At 41.5% G+C, this 16,465-nt stretch overlaps 1 protein-coding gene across 1 annotated transcript in view; it reads left to right on the top strand.

The window, feature by feature from the left end:
- Window positions 1-5,441, top strand: part of LOC144724080 (transforming growth factor-beta-induced protein ig-h3-like) — a 37,579-nt gene extending 32,138 nt beyond the window's left edge. The window contains exons 14-15 of the mRNA XM_078602946.1: window positions 419-521; window positions 1,074-5,441. Of these exons, the coding sequence (XP_078459072.1) occupies window positions 419-521; window positions 1,074-1,270 (300 nt within the window). The 3' untranslated portion in view covers window positions 1,271-5,441. The remainder of the gene's footprint in view (window positions 1-418; window positions 522-1,073) is intronic.
- Window positions 5,442-16,465: the final 11,024 nt, after the last annotated feature.

The following is a 16,465-nucleotide window of genomic DNA, read 5'->3' as shown; positions in this document are numbered from 1 at the left end:
ATCGTAAAATGTCAATTATTACACACGATTTGATAAATATATCATGAGCTTCATGATCAATATGAATGTATTGATTGATGTATCGTTCCACCATTACAGATCAGGTGGACCATGTTGATAAAAATGTTCTCGTATATAGATCGAGACAATTACATTCATTACATACTTATAAAACACCCAGGTTAGTTCGGGGTCGTCACCACTGTTTTAAATTCAGTTAATGCCACCGACAACAATGGCAAAAAAGAAACTGTTGTGGGTGTTTCACGTTGAATCGTGATTACCATGATTTTGTTTCACGACTGCTTGTTTAGAACCATTTGTTTGTGTACACGCCTGGAGTGGACCGGGTTCCTCTGATCGTTGGCCATGCATCAAATGCGAATTTATGTTGACTTTGGTTTTGCACATTCCACAGAAAAACGGGCACTGCATGATCAACGGGAAAGAGCTGGATGACACGGATCAGATGGCGACAAACGGAGTGATCCACTCCATCAACACCTTCTTCAGGCCCAAAGGTGACGTCGTTAACCCTTCTTACACCCAAAGTGCTTCCGAGTGCCAGGCCCATGCTGTTTAATGGCTCTAGAAAGCGACGGATGGTCAAGTTTCAGCCGTGAGATATCTAGCCAGCATGGCAGAGGTGACCAAATGCGTTCTCAAAGGTCTGTCTATCGTCCCCTCGTGCGGAGCTGCTCCCACTGAGCGAGTACAGTGCTTGATACAGCAATCGTGCTGGGACGGTTCCACCTGAAGACGGAAGCTTGTGTTGCCTCCGAAACGTCGTGATTTTTATTTTATTTTTATTTTACTTTTATTAATTTAAATTTTTTACCTACGTGACTTTACCGAAAAAACCTAAGAATATGAATCCTTGCAGTCACGAAAGCTTAAAATCTAGGATTACAGTGCTGTGCGTTCACCTTCTGTTGATTGTTTTTTAAAGCTCGGCGCAGTTTCGCACAACGAGCACACTCGACGTGCCCGACAGCGGGTTCGGCGAAAACCTTCACCGGGTGAAAACTAAAACCGCGATCTTTCCGCTCGGCGCTTCCGTTTATCGTTCGCAGAGGTCAGTGGCGTGTCCTTCAACTACGTGCACGGCATGGTGAAGGTGACTAAAATCACCAGGACCTTCCAGAGTTACACCGTCACGACGAGCAAGGGCAAGAGCAACTCGAAGCGCTCGGCTCTTCGGCTGGCCAAGGCTCTCAAAAAGAAGCCAGCGGAGAAGAGCCCCCGCGCCAAGTCAAACAGCAAGCAATAGAGAACGCACTCCGCCGAATTTGGCCGGTCTTGTCAAGTAACAAAAAATGTCTCTTTCTGGGCGGGGGGGGGGGCGGTTATTGTGTGGGTACGCGAGCATGTTTGTGTGCGTGCGCAAGATATGGTAATTTGTTGGAACGGAAACCGTTTGGCCTGGGTTCAGCTTGCGTTCACGTTGTCGTCGTCGTCATCATCTCGTGCCAGTTTTACTCAAAGGGACCGGCCTCTGATGAATCTGATGTGCGAAAGGTAGGAGGGTAAAGACGCAGCCCTGCAAATTCTTACTCGTGCAACTGCTGGTTTGAAGGACCCTCCGCTAGAGAGAGATGTAGAGATCCCCTCTCGAGGATATTTGGCCTACGTTCCCACGCTCTACTTAACTCGTACATAAACATGATCAAACGTTCACTCTTAAATCTAAGCACAGGGCTGTCAGTCCCATGGTAAGTGTTTATAGAAAATACCAAAACAATTATTGACTTAGAGGAAGATTAATTGTAACAAAAAGCATACGGCAACACACTTTTAAATCTCTTTTTTGTTTTTCAACTCGTAAATGACTCGCGGTTCTGAGGGATGGACTTTTCAGTGCCCTACGTGGATAGATGACCAGCATCGGAGGCAGCAGCTGTAAAGGCGAGCGGGACCGCAGGACCACGTCACTTTGTCTTGAAATAAATAAACAAGCTTCGGTGCTCTGGATTGCCAAGAAGAGTGAACTAACGATGCCACCGCAGACGCAATGGCCCACCGCCCATACCCTGCAGCACAAAGCTTAACGTCGAAGGCGGCATGTGGGAATGCAGACTGACCACCAGTGGCACTCCGACAGTCGTCGAAAGAATCTGAATCGGCGATTTCCGGCTCAGATGAGCATTTGATGCGGTGCTCATCTCCAGTTTACAGCCCCGGTGTAAATTCCACATTCGTGTGCCGGGGACAAGTATGTCCGTAGGACAACCACTGTTGACTAAAGCCACAGCATGGTACACACGTAGTGTTGTGAACCCTGGAGGGATGGTCAGCTGACTCAACCCCCCTGCATCTAGCGCTGAGCTATCTGGCCATTTCGTTGCCTCGGGGTCTCCAAAGCATGACACTTTATTGCAACTTTAAATCCTGATTAGCCGTACACAAACACGGTAGCCGCTTATGTCACTTGTTTTCCAGGCAAAAGAATATGCACGTTAGTGTGTGTGTTAGGTTCTTGGCTTACGCTATCAGATTTTCAAACCGACCTCGACCTATCCACTTGATGCCCACACCATTTCACGCAACCCGTGCATTAGCACGTTTAGCTACGTACGGTGCGAACGAAATTCAAACGTACGTACGGTGCGAACAAAATTCAAACGTACGTACGGTGCGAACGAAATTCAAACGTACGTACGGTGCGAACGAAATTCAAACGTACGTACGTACATACATTGTCGCCATTCTGTCTCAGACCGGCAGCTTCTCCCAAAGAACCTGGGATGGGTCATCGATCCCCTGTCGGATGAGGGCCTCAAGCTGTGTGGGTCATCGGCGTGATTTAACCGTTCCTCACTACGCGAGTCAGTGTGCATTGGTGAAGGCAGGCGGTGTAGACGTCGGTGCATATCAGGCAGAGAAGACCATTTGATTTTGTCCGCACTGCCCGCTGCTGCCAAACACGGATATCCTCGCAGCGCAATGCCGACCTGTTGCTACGTGGCCGTCACCCACCCAAAGCAATGCTCGCAGGAGGACCCGCGAGAGATGACAACAACACGCTAGGTGGTGCTTTTCGGCAGTTTCTGCTTTAAATGTGACGAGTGTTCCATTCGTGGAAATACGCCTTTGTCAATTTCCCGGTCTGGTCACTTTTAACGAGATTTAATGCGTTGCTCTTGGTCTTTAGAAACTGTAATGATTAAACCGTATACGCATAGAAAATGATAAATTGGTGGTGTGATTACAGCTGGTTTTGATTAGTTATCTGTATTCACAGTGAATTCACTGCCGTACGTAAATTCAACGAGTACCGTTAGCTAATATTTTCAGATCTGAAAGTATGAGTTAAACAAGGAAAAGAAAATGCGCAAATAAAATAACAGTACCTGTCTTGGTATTGCAAGGTGTAAATGGGAAGCGGTTGTTATGACGGCAGTCAATGTCTCAGGACTTTGGTAATATTGTAAGATAACTATTATGCATGAATGGAAAATATAGTGGGAAGTTGGTAAGCCAGACAGAGCCATGACTAACGCCGCATAATCTCTTAATATCCAACATAAAATCGCGGTGTAATTCATTCCAACGGTCAAAAGTAACAGTCTGACTGTCGCCTGATGAAGCTAGTTGTAATTACCGGCGTAACTTCGTACTCGGAGTGTAAATGTTGTGGCTTTGCTCTCCAACACACCGGCGTGCTGTACTCGTGACGAATTGGCACGTTCTGTATACTCGACAATCCTTACTAATTGGCTGTGTCGGGTGGTGGCGGGTTTAACGACACATTTATACTTTTACACGAGCTAACCCAAAAAAAGACTTTATTATGAACAGTAACAGTCTTTGGTAGACCAAGTGTATTTAACTCTTGTGTATGCAACAACTAAACCTGAACGTGTTAATAGTTTCACTATATATGCCTCCTCTTAGACATGTATCATTGGCATCGTTTTCGTGTGTTGAAATTGCTTCTTTACATATTCTTTGCCGTAGTTTCGTGTGTTTTTTTGGTAGAAAACATCTTAGAAGCCTCTTGTGTGTCTTTAAGAATTGTGTTGAGCAGATATGATAGAAATTATATATGCACATACATATGCAGTAAAATAAGGTTCGTAACCATCGCGAAGTAAGACATTAAAATTGATATGGTTTATAATCATAGCTGTTTAGACATTGGATGTAATAGGCGGTATGCTCATACAATTGTAGAGTGATTGACTATTAAGGCAAAGATAATTCCACATATTTCTTCATGTGCAGTAGCATTACCTGTTCAGCTAATAATGAGACAATCTGAATTCCACCAATACGTGAAAGCAACATGAACATTCTAACAGTGTCACATCAAGGTGGTATCAACTGGGACCGATTTAAATGATCATAGTGAGGTTCTAGTGAAAAATGAGTTCCATCGTGTTGGTATTATCGATCTCTTGAACGGCTATGCACTTCCATCGAGTAAAATAAGTAGAACTCCTCTTATCCTATTGTGGGTTATTCACAAATTTACTCCGGTTTATCCGTACGAAAACAAAGCGCACAATTGCGGATAATCAGATGCATTTTCCGTGGAGCTTCTCTTAGCCGTGAAAATGTGGTCATTCCGCAAAGCAGGACGGGAATAACTACAGATCATAGGAACGATAGGGCCGAAGATAATATGAGTTTTGGTAGATCCTACAGTGCCAATTTATAATAGGAGTTGTGGGTAATAGGGTCGCAGATAAGAGTTAAACTGTACAGCATAATAATGGCATGTAATGTACTAACTCGTAAAGAACATTGTTTTACGCAGCTATTCCACAGTACAGATATACTGCAGTTAATACCAATGTTTTGTTTTTCACAGCATGTTGGTATGTGTCACATTCCCTGCCAAACACGTCAATCTTTTTCCTTTTTAAATCCTTTATATTAAGTTCGCTTTCTTGCTTGCTTGCGTGCTTGCGTGCTTGCTTGCTTACGACCGTGCAAATCTTTCGGTCGTTTTTTAACCCACTTCCCGTGATCCAATCGAGCTGAAATTTTGCACACAGACTCGTTGTGCGAGACAATTAATGTTCGTGAAAAAAAATTCCAAAATTTTACACTGTTTAGGGAAAACAAATTAAATATGTAATTACCAATTGCTTAATACTGGCAGACAATCATCTGACCCATAGGTGGCAGCCATCTCAAGCCAGAGGACGAGAAGACTCTAGCCGCCACGCATATAAAGGATTTATAGTGAAAAACTTTGTTTTTACGGGTTTACTTTTTACATTGTGGCCACAATTCATGTGTTGTTAAACTTTCTAGTGAGCATATATACACAGCACATATGTTTTGCAATTCCATTTTAAAACGATGTATGAACCCATTACATAAAGTGTATTCACGTACAGTTCAATTGACACCGTGCACAAATATAATCTCTCATCTCACTATGATCCACCACACTGTCTCTGCTCCAGCAATAAAGGCCTCCTTCTTAAAAAGCCTGCAGTCAAACTTGTCTATATGTAAAGTTGAACTTGTTTCGTACCGTACGTCGTCAACTGTGCTAATCGGAGGTACAGGGGGAAGGACAACAAACTAAACACACGCAAAAAAAACATAATTCCATAGGAGGTCGCTCCTTCTCGGCTTCTGCTCCTGTTGTCTGGAATTGTCTGCCTGATGAACTTCGTGGCATATCGACTTTGCGCAATAGGTCAGTGGATCGCACACTCGAATTTGAATAGACCAGAACAAAAATGTGATTGCAAGCCACAGATATCATCAGTGGCGAGTGATATGTGAACCAATCCTGGTTGACCCACTTCACCAGCCCACACTGACCAGCGTGGTGAAGTATAGTCAAACAAACCCCCATGACTAACATGGTGTGAGGTGGCTTTCATTCACCAGTGGCTTGATGGAGATATATTAATTCAAGATGTACAAATATAATCTGAACTATTAGTACATGTGCTGACAGTTTTTATCAAGTCAAGTTTCGATCCGTGCAATTGTTCTGATCGGTTAAAATTTTATATCAAACTGATTCTGCACAGCATACTAAGTACAGTACTGTGACGATATCACATGCATCCCTCTATTCAAGACTGAAACAGGAGGATTTATCCACAACTCTGGCTGCCGCCTGATGATGCTGGTTGTGATTACCAGCGAAACATCGTACTCGAATTGTAAATGTTGTGGGTTTACTCTCCAACACACCAGTGTGCTGAACTAGTAACGAATTGGCACGTTTTGTTTACGTGATAAACCTTACCAATTTGTGGTGTCGGGTGGTGGCGGGTTTAACGACGCATTTATATTTAAGCGATCTAACCGAAAAACCTATCTTATGGATACTATTGGTCGCGAAAGCCTACGTGTTAAACTACAGTACTGTATTTGTGCAGAACAAATGTGATGGACGTATTTACGTGATTTCGTTTAAGTATCAACAATGGGCCTTTATTCCACAAATCTGCAGTTTGTCTATGAATTATTATTTTTTCGGAACATCAGCTGCAAAAACATATGAACGTAAGCGTACACTTCCCAAACACACTGTCAGCTCAGACATTTATATATGAAATTCTCACAAAGGATGCTGCTGTTCTGTGACTGTTCCCGAAGGAAAGGCCTTGTCAGATGAAAACAAATCAAGCTTATTTATGACAGTAAGGTTCCATGCTTTTCCTTTCCAGTGTTTATATTGCAGACATAAAAAAACAGATTGCAATGTAACTCTTGCGTAGATTGTCACAGTTGTGCTGTACTCTTTGGTTCTTTCGATAAAGTCACGTAGGTACAACTGCTGTTCCCTAAGGAAAGACAAAATTAGCAGTTGTCCTGCTGTATCGGTTCCACCTGATGACGGTCGTTTGTGTTGCGATCGAAACGTCGTGATTTAATTTAAATTTTATGTTTTATACCTACGTGACTTTACCGAAAGAACCAAAGTGTATGGATCCCTGCAGTCACGAAAGCTTCAAATCTAGAAAGCTGTGCTGTGCTTTTTTCCGGGGTATTTTTGTTGTTGTGCCACGTGTACTCCGTCATGATGTCCGACGTTCCGCTACACATTGCAGGGAGCTCCTCCAGGACTGTGGACGAAGAAGCTCTCAGCACGTGGAGAGAATCGTCAGACGTCATACCGAACAACAATCGCTACAACCCAAACGCACATTAGAGAGCAATGTTTTAATATTGCGATGAAGCCCACTGAACACTATTACCATGACAAACCACAAGCTAATATGAATGATCAAAATGTACTTTGAAACAAGCTGGGCTCAACTATCCTCAGTGTACATCATCACCATCCAAAGAAATGCGTGGCCACGGTGGTATTTCCCTTCCCTCAATGGACAACAGGCCTTTCATTGTCTCTGCCTTCTCCTCCCATGTATTGTGTCAGTGATCCGGCACAGCTGCATTGTTTCCATACAGGATGCTGATCGTCATGATGATGATGATGAGATAAAAACAATTTTAAGTCCAAGGACAAAAATGTTCTTCACATTTCCATGGCACTGACCTGGGCTGGGGGTGGGTGGTCCGGTAGAACACATCGTTGCTCACTTAAACATCTGACAGTCCAACTCCTATTCTTGGTTCTTTCGGTAAAGTCACGTAGAATGGAAATTATAAAATAATAATAATAAAAATAAGATAAAATTCTCACGACGTTTAGGCCACAACGCAAGCAGCCGTCCTCAGGTGAAGAACGGGGCTGTCGGAAAGACAACGTCCTAATGAACACTGCTAAGCTTGGCAGCGTATTTTTAAGCTGGGTCAAAAAATACACTGCCAAGGTTAGCAGTGTTCATTAGGACGCTGTCTTTCCGACAGCCCTGTTCTTCACCTGAGGACGGCTGCTTGCGTTGTGGCCGAAACGTCATGAGAATTGTATCTTAATATGTTTTTTTTTCCTTCTACGTGACTTTACCGAAAGAACCAAGACTATGAATCCATGCAGTTACGAAAGCTTTAAATCGAAATTTAGTCCGACTCCTCTTCTCTGCCTCCCTTATAAGAGTTTAAATGTCTTCTGGGAATTGTCGCCCAAACCGGGCTTCGGGGTGGAAAGGCATAACGTTATATTTTCTCAAATTAATTTAAAAAAAAAATCCAGCGCTTGCAAACGTGCGTAGCACCATTCACATGCATGGGCAAAACAAACACGCAGGAATCTACCTACTAAACAGAACACGATATATTGTTATGCGGATCATATTTGCCTAACGCTGAAGCAGAAATTCTAACTGTAGTACCAGGTGTGTCTTGCGATCGTTATGGTACCCGCGCAAATTATTACAAACACTAGAAAAACAACAATAGCAAAAGCAACAATAGCAAAAACAATAATAGCAAAAGCAACAATAGCGAGGGCGATCCTTATGGAAAGAAGCAGAGGCATTTAATTATCGAGGTGCCTGATATTGCGTTCAAATCAATGTTACTGCAACCTTCTTTAGTACTCCACATCGACTCGGCTTAAAGTTTCTCTTCAGGGTAGCAAAGGGAACACAAAGCTGTGAACGATAGCCATTTAAAACCGAGGCCCTCGAAAAGAAATATCACGACCGGTAATTAATGATCTGGTGCAGAACCACAATGCTGCCCAAGGTGATTGTGGCTGCAGCACATGCTCTACACAACTTCACGAAACATTCCCCATTGACCAAGCTCACAGTCGAAGTATAAATTTGCCTTTTACCTTTGTTGTCGTGTAATTAACACCAATTAGCCGCAGCAGTATTGTGGAATACTCATTGTACTTGTGTTGAAAAGAGAATAAATAGCTCTTTGTCAATCGAATGCTGGATGAAGGCCTCCCAATTGTGTAAGTAATTGCAAGGTGGACGGAGCCCAGAACCAATAAGATATCACAACTAATGTTATCCATTAATGGAAATCAAACTCAGGTCTCCAGGTTTATTGCACAATGCGCTAACCACTTTGCCACTATATTCTTGGTTCTTTCGGTAAAGTCACGTAGAAGGAAAATAATAAAACAATAAAAATTAAACTATAAAATTCTTACGTGACTTTACCGAAAGAACCAAGAATATGAATCGCTGCAGTCACGAAAGCTTTAAATCGAAATTTAACCACTTTTCCACTGTTCCCCGCCTGTGGTAATGGGGGTAAATACTGTAACTGGATTCCCGGGGCTATAAGGTGGAGTCAATACATTCATACAAATTTGGTCCCAAAAAAACGCACACCTACCAGATTATAAGATGCACCCTCAACTTTTGCTGTAATTCGCCAAACAGTGGGAAAATTTGCATCTAAGAATCGGGAAAAAAAAGTAAATTCTTGAATTGTCTGTTATTTTAGCCATCTTTCATGGTTTTATTATTCGAGCTGCAGAGATAGTGCCGTGAAACCAGACTGCACTATTGTTACAAGAGGGTCTGCATCCTGTCACTAGCATACAAGACCCCCATTCTACGGATACAGACATTCGAAACGAGACTTTTTACACCACCCACGTTGTTTTTATTGCCATTGTAAAAACAAAAACGCAGGAGACACGTTGTATGAGAATCGCTACCCACAAGTTGGGAAAAATGAAGTCAAAAAGATCAGTTAACATTATACATCTGTGACTCATGAAAATTTTTCAGTCAAATTTTATTTTATTTAAAAAATATACTTTAAAGTAATAATTTATCGTGAACAGAATGCCAAACAATTCCTTTACTGAACAAACGACTGTGACATAGCACATTCACAACCTTGCTACATAACCTCGTGTTGTCGTAAGCACCACAACGGAGTTCGCCGAGATTATTTGTGTTGCAAACAAAGGACAGAATATCCAGTTATACTGGGACCATTGTTTCATGTGTATTTTTTTTATAAGCGGTGTTTCGCTTGCTGCTTTTGTGTATCACTGTATTTCCGTAAAATCGTGGAATTATAAATATGAATCAGAATCCAAAAATGTTTGGCTACTGGAGGAATCCGATTAGCTATAAAGCTCTTTTTCACAGATGTCCAGTCGGGGCACGGGGTAAGAACGTTACAACAACAAACAACACAACAACATGATAGTAGTGCATAGTACAAGAAAGGTAAACAAATCACCCAAACACATACACATGAAACTAAACTATCCCCATCCTACCAGGCAAAGCCCACTGAAGTATTAGCTTATACTGGTAGGAACCCACTGGTTCCACCAGCCCACAGGGGATTATTGTGTCGGTCCGTCGTGCAGGGAGGGGCTGGGTGGGGAGGGTGGGGAGGGGCTGGTCACCCCGTGGTGCCCTTATAAAACTCAACGTTTAACCTACTCACGCCGGCTTGTGCCCGCCCTCACAGTCGGGCATATTTGCGGAATACACCACGCCGCCGTTGACCCTGGCCATTGACCGAGCAACCCAACGTTCCTACCAGCTCCCTCCGCAGGAATGTGTTTTTTTGCAGAAGCGACCTGGCTGCTACAAATGATAGCTCAACAAAAGTGGCTGATCATTTGGAAACCATCCCACAGGTATTTACAAGCGGTGTAGAGTGGTAGCTCAGCAGTTAACGTACTAAACTCACGAGTATTACTCCAACGAACCGAGTTTGATCCCTTGCCACGGCTAACATCAGTGGCAAGTGATAGCTCTTCCGATCCTGGTTCCCTCTATCAGCATGCACCGTTGAAGCGTGATCCAAACAATCCCTTGACCTGGTATAGGGAGGCAATGGATTGATCACGGTATGTACAATACAATTTTCAAGTGAGAATTCTCAAGTGAGTATTTTATTGTTTTATATTTTTATTACTTTATTATTTCCCTTCTACGTGACTTTACCGAAAGAACCAAGAATATGAATCCCTGCAGTCACGAAAGCTTTAAATCAAAAGGTATGTACGTTATTATTACTATTTAAGTGTATACTTGCGGACACTAAACTGTTTATTTTTAAGTCACTATATGGGGGTTAACTCAAAAACACGCGACATGCTATTTTTTATAAACGTGTTCTGAATTGCTGGTGTGAAACAGTGAACGCCAGTGTGAAAAGCTGCCATCTGCTGGCCACAGAGGTGTAACTTAGAACTGACATTCGCACTTCAATCAATAATCGAGCTATGGTATGACTTAAGCGTGGAGCGATGTGACATCTGAAGTAATTGGCCATTTTGGTTCGAATCTCATTTACGAATTCCCCACCGTAATAATATTTAAAATATTTAAAATAAATGATATCACCAATCAGACAGTGAATGTCTTTCTGTCTAAAACAACATTCCAGTTAAGAAATAATTTAATAGCATCTGCAGTACCCATAGCCTTTGATGTTTTTTACTTGGGTCTTGCACTTTTATGGAGTTGAATTTTTTTTTTTATAAAAAAAAAGGTGCTGGAGAACTGAGCTGCAATGCTGAGGGACCTAAGTTCAAATCCAAGCAACTGGATTCATATGTGTAGCAAGTTGGTGGTCTGATCCCAGTCACCAGCGACTGCACACAAAAAATATGAAACGTGGGTTTGTACTTATCATTACCAGGTTCACCTCAAATATCAATGGCAACAGAATTGTAAATCAAAACTTCTGAGAGATGGAAAAAAGATAAACTTCAGAGCGGATACCGAGAGAAGGCATGAGACGGAGAGCAAGCCAGCGGAAGAGATGGAGAGATGCAATCAAAGAGATTGGAGGCCACTGCTGGACAAAAACAACTCGGGAAATGGAACGAATGGGAAGTCACAGACTGACAACAACAATGGCAACTTACAGTGAAAATAATATACAATGTAAAAATCTATAAGGCAAAACACATTTACATTCAAATTAAAACTAAAATATGTATCCAGCCACGTGGGCTTTGAATGTAATTGGCACCCTGCGAGAAATACAGTGAATACCTGCGGGGCTCTTTGAAGGGAAACCAGATGGTGGATTAAGGAGAGCTCTATTCGCATATTCCTCGGGTATGTTCTTGATGGGTCCAAAGCAGTTTTTTTTCTTCAGCCTAGGTGACATTTTATATGCCATTTTGATTTTCATACGTAGGAAAAAATTATGATAAGGACTATGCTTGTGGGTCGTGAACCATGCACACTTAATCGGTATTTAGTGGTAACGTGGCAAAGGTCGACACTTAACACAACGCTTGTGCTAAACACATGGGCAGCTTTCCCCTTGTGAGAGGCATTTCATCATAGTCACTAAGAGTTGACCATCGTATAACATTGTCAATTATGTAATAGTCAATAATAATGTACAGCCCTTTATCATTTCGCACTTCGATGAAGGCCTCCACATGCCGCGTTGGTTATGGGTGTTGTTTAATCATACTTATAGATTTGAAGCTTTCGTGACTGCAAGGATTCATACTCTTTGTTTTTTTCGGTAACTTTGGCTGTAAGGGTTCCACCTGAAGACGGAAGCTTGTGTTGCCTCTGAAACGTCGTGATTTAATTTAGTTGTTTTCATTTATTTTATTTTATTTTAATCATACTTCACCATGGATTTGTGAATCAGGGGCTCACAACACCTCCTCACTCGCCACTGATGTTCGCCTTGGCCATGAATCGCAGTTCGTTAACCACTGCTGCTCCGCACCACTCTTTTCATCTACCGTTTTGAATTTGTAATCCTATGCTAACATATGGAAATTATATTCTTGGTTCTTTCGGTAAAGTCACGTAGAAGGGAAATAATAAAATAACAAAAATATAATACAATAAAAATTCTCGCGACGTTTCGACTGCAACACAAGCAATCATCATCAGGTGTGAAATCCACAGCAAGAATTTTTTTCAAATTTTTCAAATTTTCTTGCTGTGGATTTTTCAAATTTTTCAAATTTTCTTGCTGTGGATTTCACACCTGATGACGATTGCTTGTGTTTCAGTCAGCACGTCGTGAGAATTTGTATTGTTTTATATTTTTGTTATTTTATTATTTCCTTTCTACGTGACTTTACCGAAGAAACCAAGAATATGAATCCCTGCAGTCACGAAAGCTTTAAATCAAAATATGGGAATTATTCAGATATTTGCATGACTTATCCCATACACGATTAAATTAATGTACAATTCCATTACCTCTTGATATTCCATTGGATACAATATTTTGTTTATAACTGCAATAAATTATTCTACAGTTTATTTGGTCAATTATTCAACTAATCGGATATGACTCAAATACTGTGTGCCACTGAACTGGAGGTGCGGGGTGGGGCTTGGTGGCATCAGTGGCATCATCAACCGTGTCACACCGCTCGTTCATGGGTTGTCGGGGGTTTTCCGCATTCAGGGGGGGAGGATGTGGGAGCGACCAAAAAAAATAGTATGTTACAATATGTAGTTAATTAATCAACTTAATAAACCCATCATCCCAACTCTAAATACGTTTATACATGTAATGAAATATATACTTTCGTGTTACTTTCTATAGCAGGCAACTACTGTATTACGATACACCAAGGTTATTTATTTTATGAAAACCTTATATCAAGGTAGTTGTATATTGTGGCTATAAATCTTAGTACTAAAACGGCTATCAATCTCGTGCTAAAATGCACGGGGTTTTTTTTCTTGAAACAACGGAATGCCACCACATGCTGTTTGTTTTCAACGCCATGGTGCTAAGGAATCTGTTTCCAAGTAGGTGCCCAAACACAAACCTCCTGAGACCGCGAGCCACTTGGTTCCCAATTAATCAAACCTACCAACCTGTCAACTGAGAATTAAACAATGCATTAATGACTAACAGCTCACTTGACACTATTGGACCACCGCGTGATTAATCTTGCGTCTGCGGTCTCTGTACAATAGAGATAATCACAGTCTACTTCACTGGAACAACGGCATTGTCAGGGAAAGGTGTCACTTGCAATGTTCAAGGGCATCTGCTTAATTTTCGCAATGTACTTGCTGGCGTCTTACTTTATGAGGGAACATGTTGGTTGAACATTTCTTGCTATTTATAATGTAATAAAGTTTGTGTGAAAGTGCAGCAGCCCTTTATCAATGTACTGCTGGGTGAGGGCCTCCGTATGTCTTGCGAGTTGTGGGGGTTTTTTGCCAAACCTCATCACGCTGGTGAGTACGGATTGTCGAATGTTTGGGAACATCGACTTGGGAGTAGAGTATATCACAATAATACTGGTAGGAACCTCCTGGTTACACCAGCCCACAGGAGATTATTGTGTCCGTCGTGCAGGGAGGGGCTGGGTGGGGAGGGTGGGGAGGGGCTGGGTGGGGAGGGTGGGGAGGGGCTGGGTGGGTGGTGGGAGGGTTGGGGCTGGGTGGGGAGGGGCTAGTCACCCCGTGGTGCCCTTATAAAACTCAACGTTTAACCTACTCACGCCGGCTTGTGCCCGCCCTCACAGTCGGGCATATTTGCGGAATACACCACGCCGCCGTTGACCCTGGCCATTGACCGAGCAACCCAACGTTCCTACCAGCTCCCTCCGCAGGGATGTGTTGGACTGCTGTCCACAATGTAGCACAACCTCGCAACAGCTGAGAGCAACCCTGTCTTTTTTTCACACACAGTACTCACCCATCCAAGTACTATCCAGGCTCAAAGTTGCTTAGCTTCCGAGATTGGGCACATTCAGGGTGATTCGGTTGAAGGCGATCATGACTGAATTGAAAAAATGCGTACAACGCAATTACAGTACATGCATATTCATACTTAATATTAGTGATGAATGTGATTCTAACATGTTTCTCTGCAGACATTAAAATGCATGCTCGTGTTCAAAAACTTCCTCTTCTGTCCTGTCAATGACTGTCACCAATCTATAACAATATAATCGATTGAGCGTTTGAAATCAAAATCTAATTTACAAATATAAACACCTCCCCTTTGTCCCTGTGATGCACGTCTCCAATTTTTGTTGACACATCGTCCAGAGATGCATTGTTTGTAGATGGTAAATAAATACAACACGTATTGTACATTGTTGCATATGTGTACCAAATTGTTTTTGCAGATAACGTAATGCAGTGTATACTCCCTTTAACAAAATGAAAAAAAGAAAATTATCAACAAACATTACAGCGGAACTCCTGGCTTTAGTCACCTTTTAAAGCTGTTGACATATGTAAGGCAGAAAGCGAGCCTCTGGGGAGATCACAAGCAATCTTTAAAGGCCAAGTTCTGTGGCCATGGCCTTATTAGAAACAGATTTGCTTAAGCCAACGGTGGCAGTGACGTGCACGCATGATGCATTCTAGCGTTGGATCGTTTTAAATTCCGGACACGTGTGAGCTCCAACCATCAAACATGTCCGTGTTGCATGTATTATTATGCAATGGAGAACTTAAAACCCTACAGAAATGATGGCTTCTTTATCGCAAGCTGATCATTTAATTGCACACCTGCATACATGGTATCAGTCATTTTTTGGATGCAGATGCTATGCAGAGCCAAAAGAATGTTATTTTAGCGTGACAATAGCTTCCTTGATTATATATAAATATTATCCAACTGGGAGATGGTCTGATCGCTGGGTTATATGCATGCTTTTGTTCTCGGGATCTGCATAACTTTACTCTATTAATTTTAAAATTATATATCTATGAGTTATGATACAATATTTCTCCCGTTTCTCTCTCATTTGTCAATTTACAAATGCATTTTCATATTAAACGTTTTTAATATTAGCACACGACTAATTTGTTCAGCATTATGCACAACAGAATTTGCCTAACTGTGCACACCGTTTAAAGACCAAAATAGTGTGATGCAATCATTTCACACATGCTTGATCCTACAAAATATGAAAAATTCATATTTTAACCTTTTTTAAATGGTTACTCCTCATGTTTAAATAATGCACACGAATGAACCAGCATTTACTCACACGTGTTATCCGAAATTATCTAGAATTCCATCTTATGCAATACAGAACCGTATACCTTAACTCAATACACCTATGCATCTGTCTTAAGTTTATTTTCGGTGGGAACATCTGTGGCTATACGGCATGTCCCTAACTTTTTCCTGCCCTGTGGACTCACCGCTAAATAGTATTGCACACTGCGCCATCTGCTGCTTCCAGATGTAATCTCTGTGTTGAGTCACAATTATAAATCAAACATTTCTTTAATACACGGAAAACCCTTAATAACTTGATTTCGTGCTTGTCATGATTTAGGTTTGGAATCCATTTCAATAAATTACAGTCTTTTTTTGATCTGTTTACCGTCTCGTTTACATTGTTTCACAATTATACTTGCTATTGTTTATACCAAATCAAATGCAAAATAATACAGCATTACAGCACTTATATTCACTTTGTTTTCATGGATGAGAGGAATTTGTTGGCAAATTCATACCATATCTCCATCAAGCTGCACTTTTTATCATTTCATGTTTAATCTTGAAGAATTTAAATACAGTAATCAATTCTCACACGTGCAATTAAATGTATGTTCGTGTATTTGAACATACATAATATATTTTAATCGCTGAAAATATTATATTTTAATTGTCTAATTATAAAGCTTATGTTGTGTGAAAATAACGTAAAATGTACAGTGTAAACTCAAGACAA

This window comes from Lampetra planeri, chromosome 19 (genome assembly GCF_965212315.1).
Source record: "Lampetra planeri chromosome 19, kcLamPlan1.2.h2, whole genome shotgun sequence".
Classification (NCBI taxonomy): Eukaryota; Metazoa; Chordata; class Hyperoartia; order Petromyzontiformes; family Petromyzontidae; genus Lampetra; species Lampetra planeri.
This window is presented reverse-complemented; position numbering and strand designations above follow the sequence as displayed.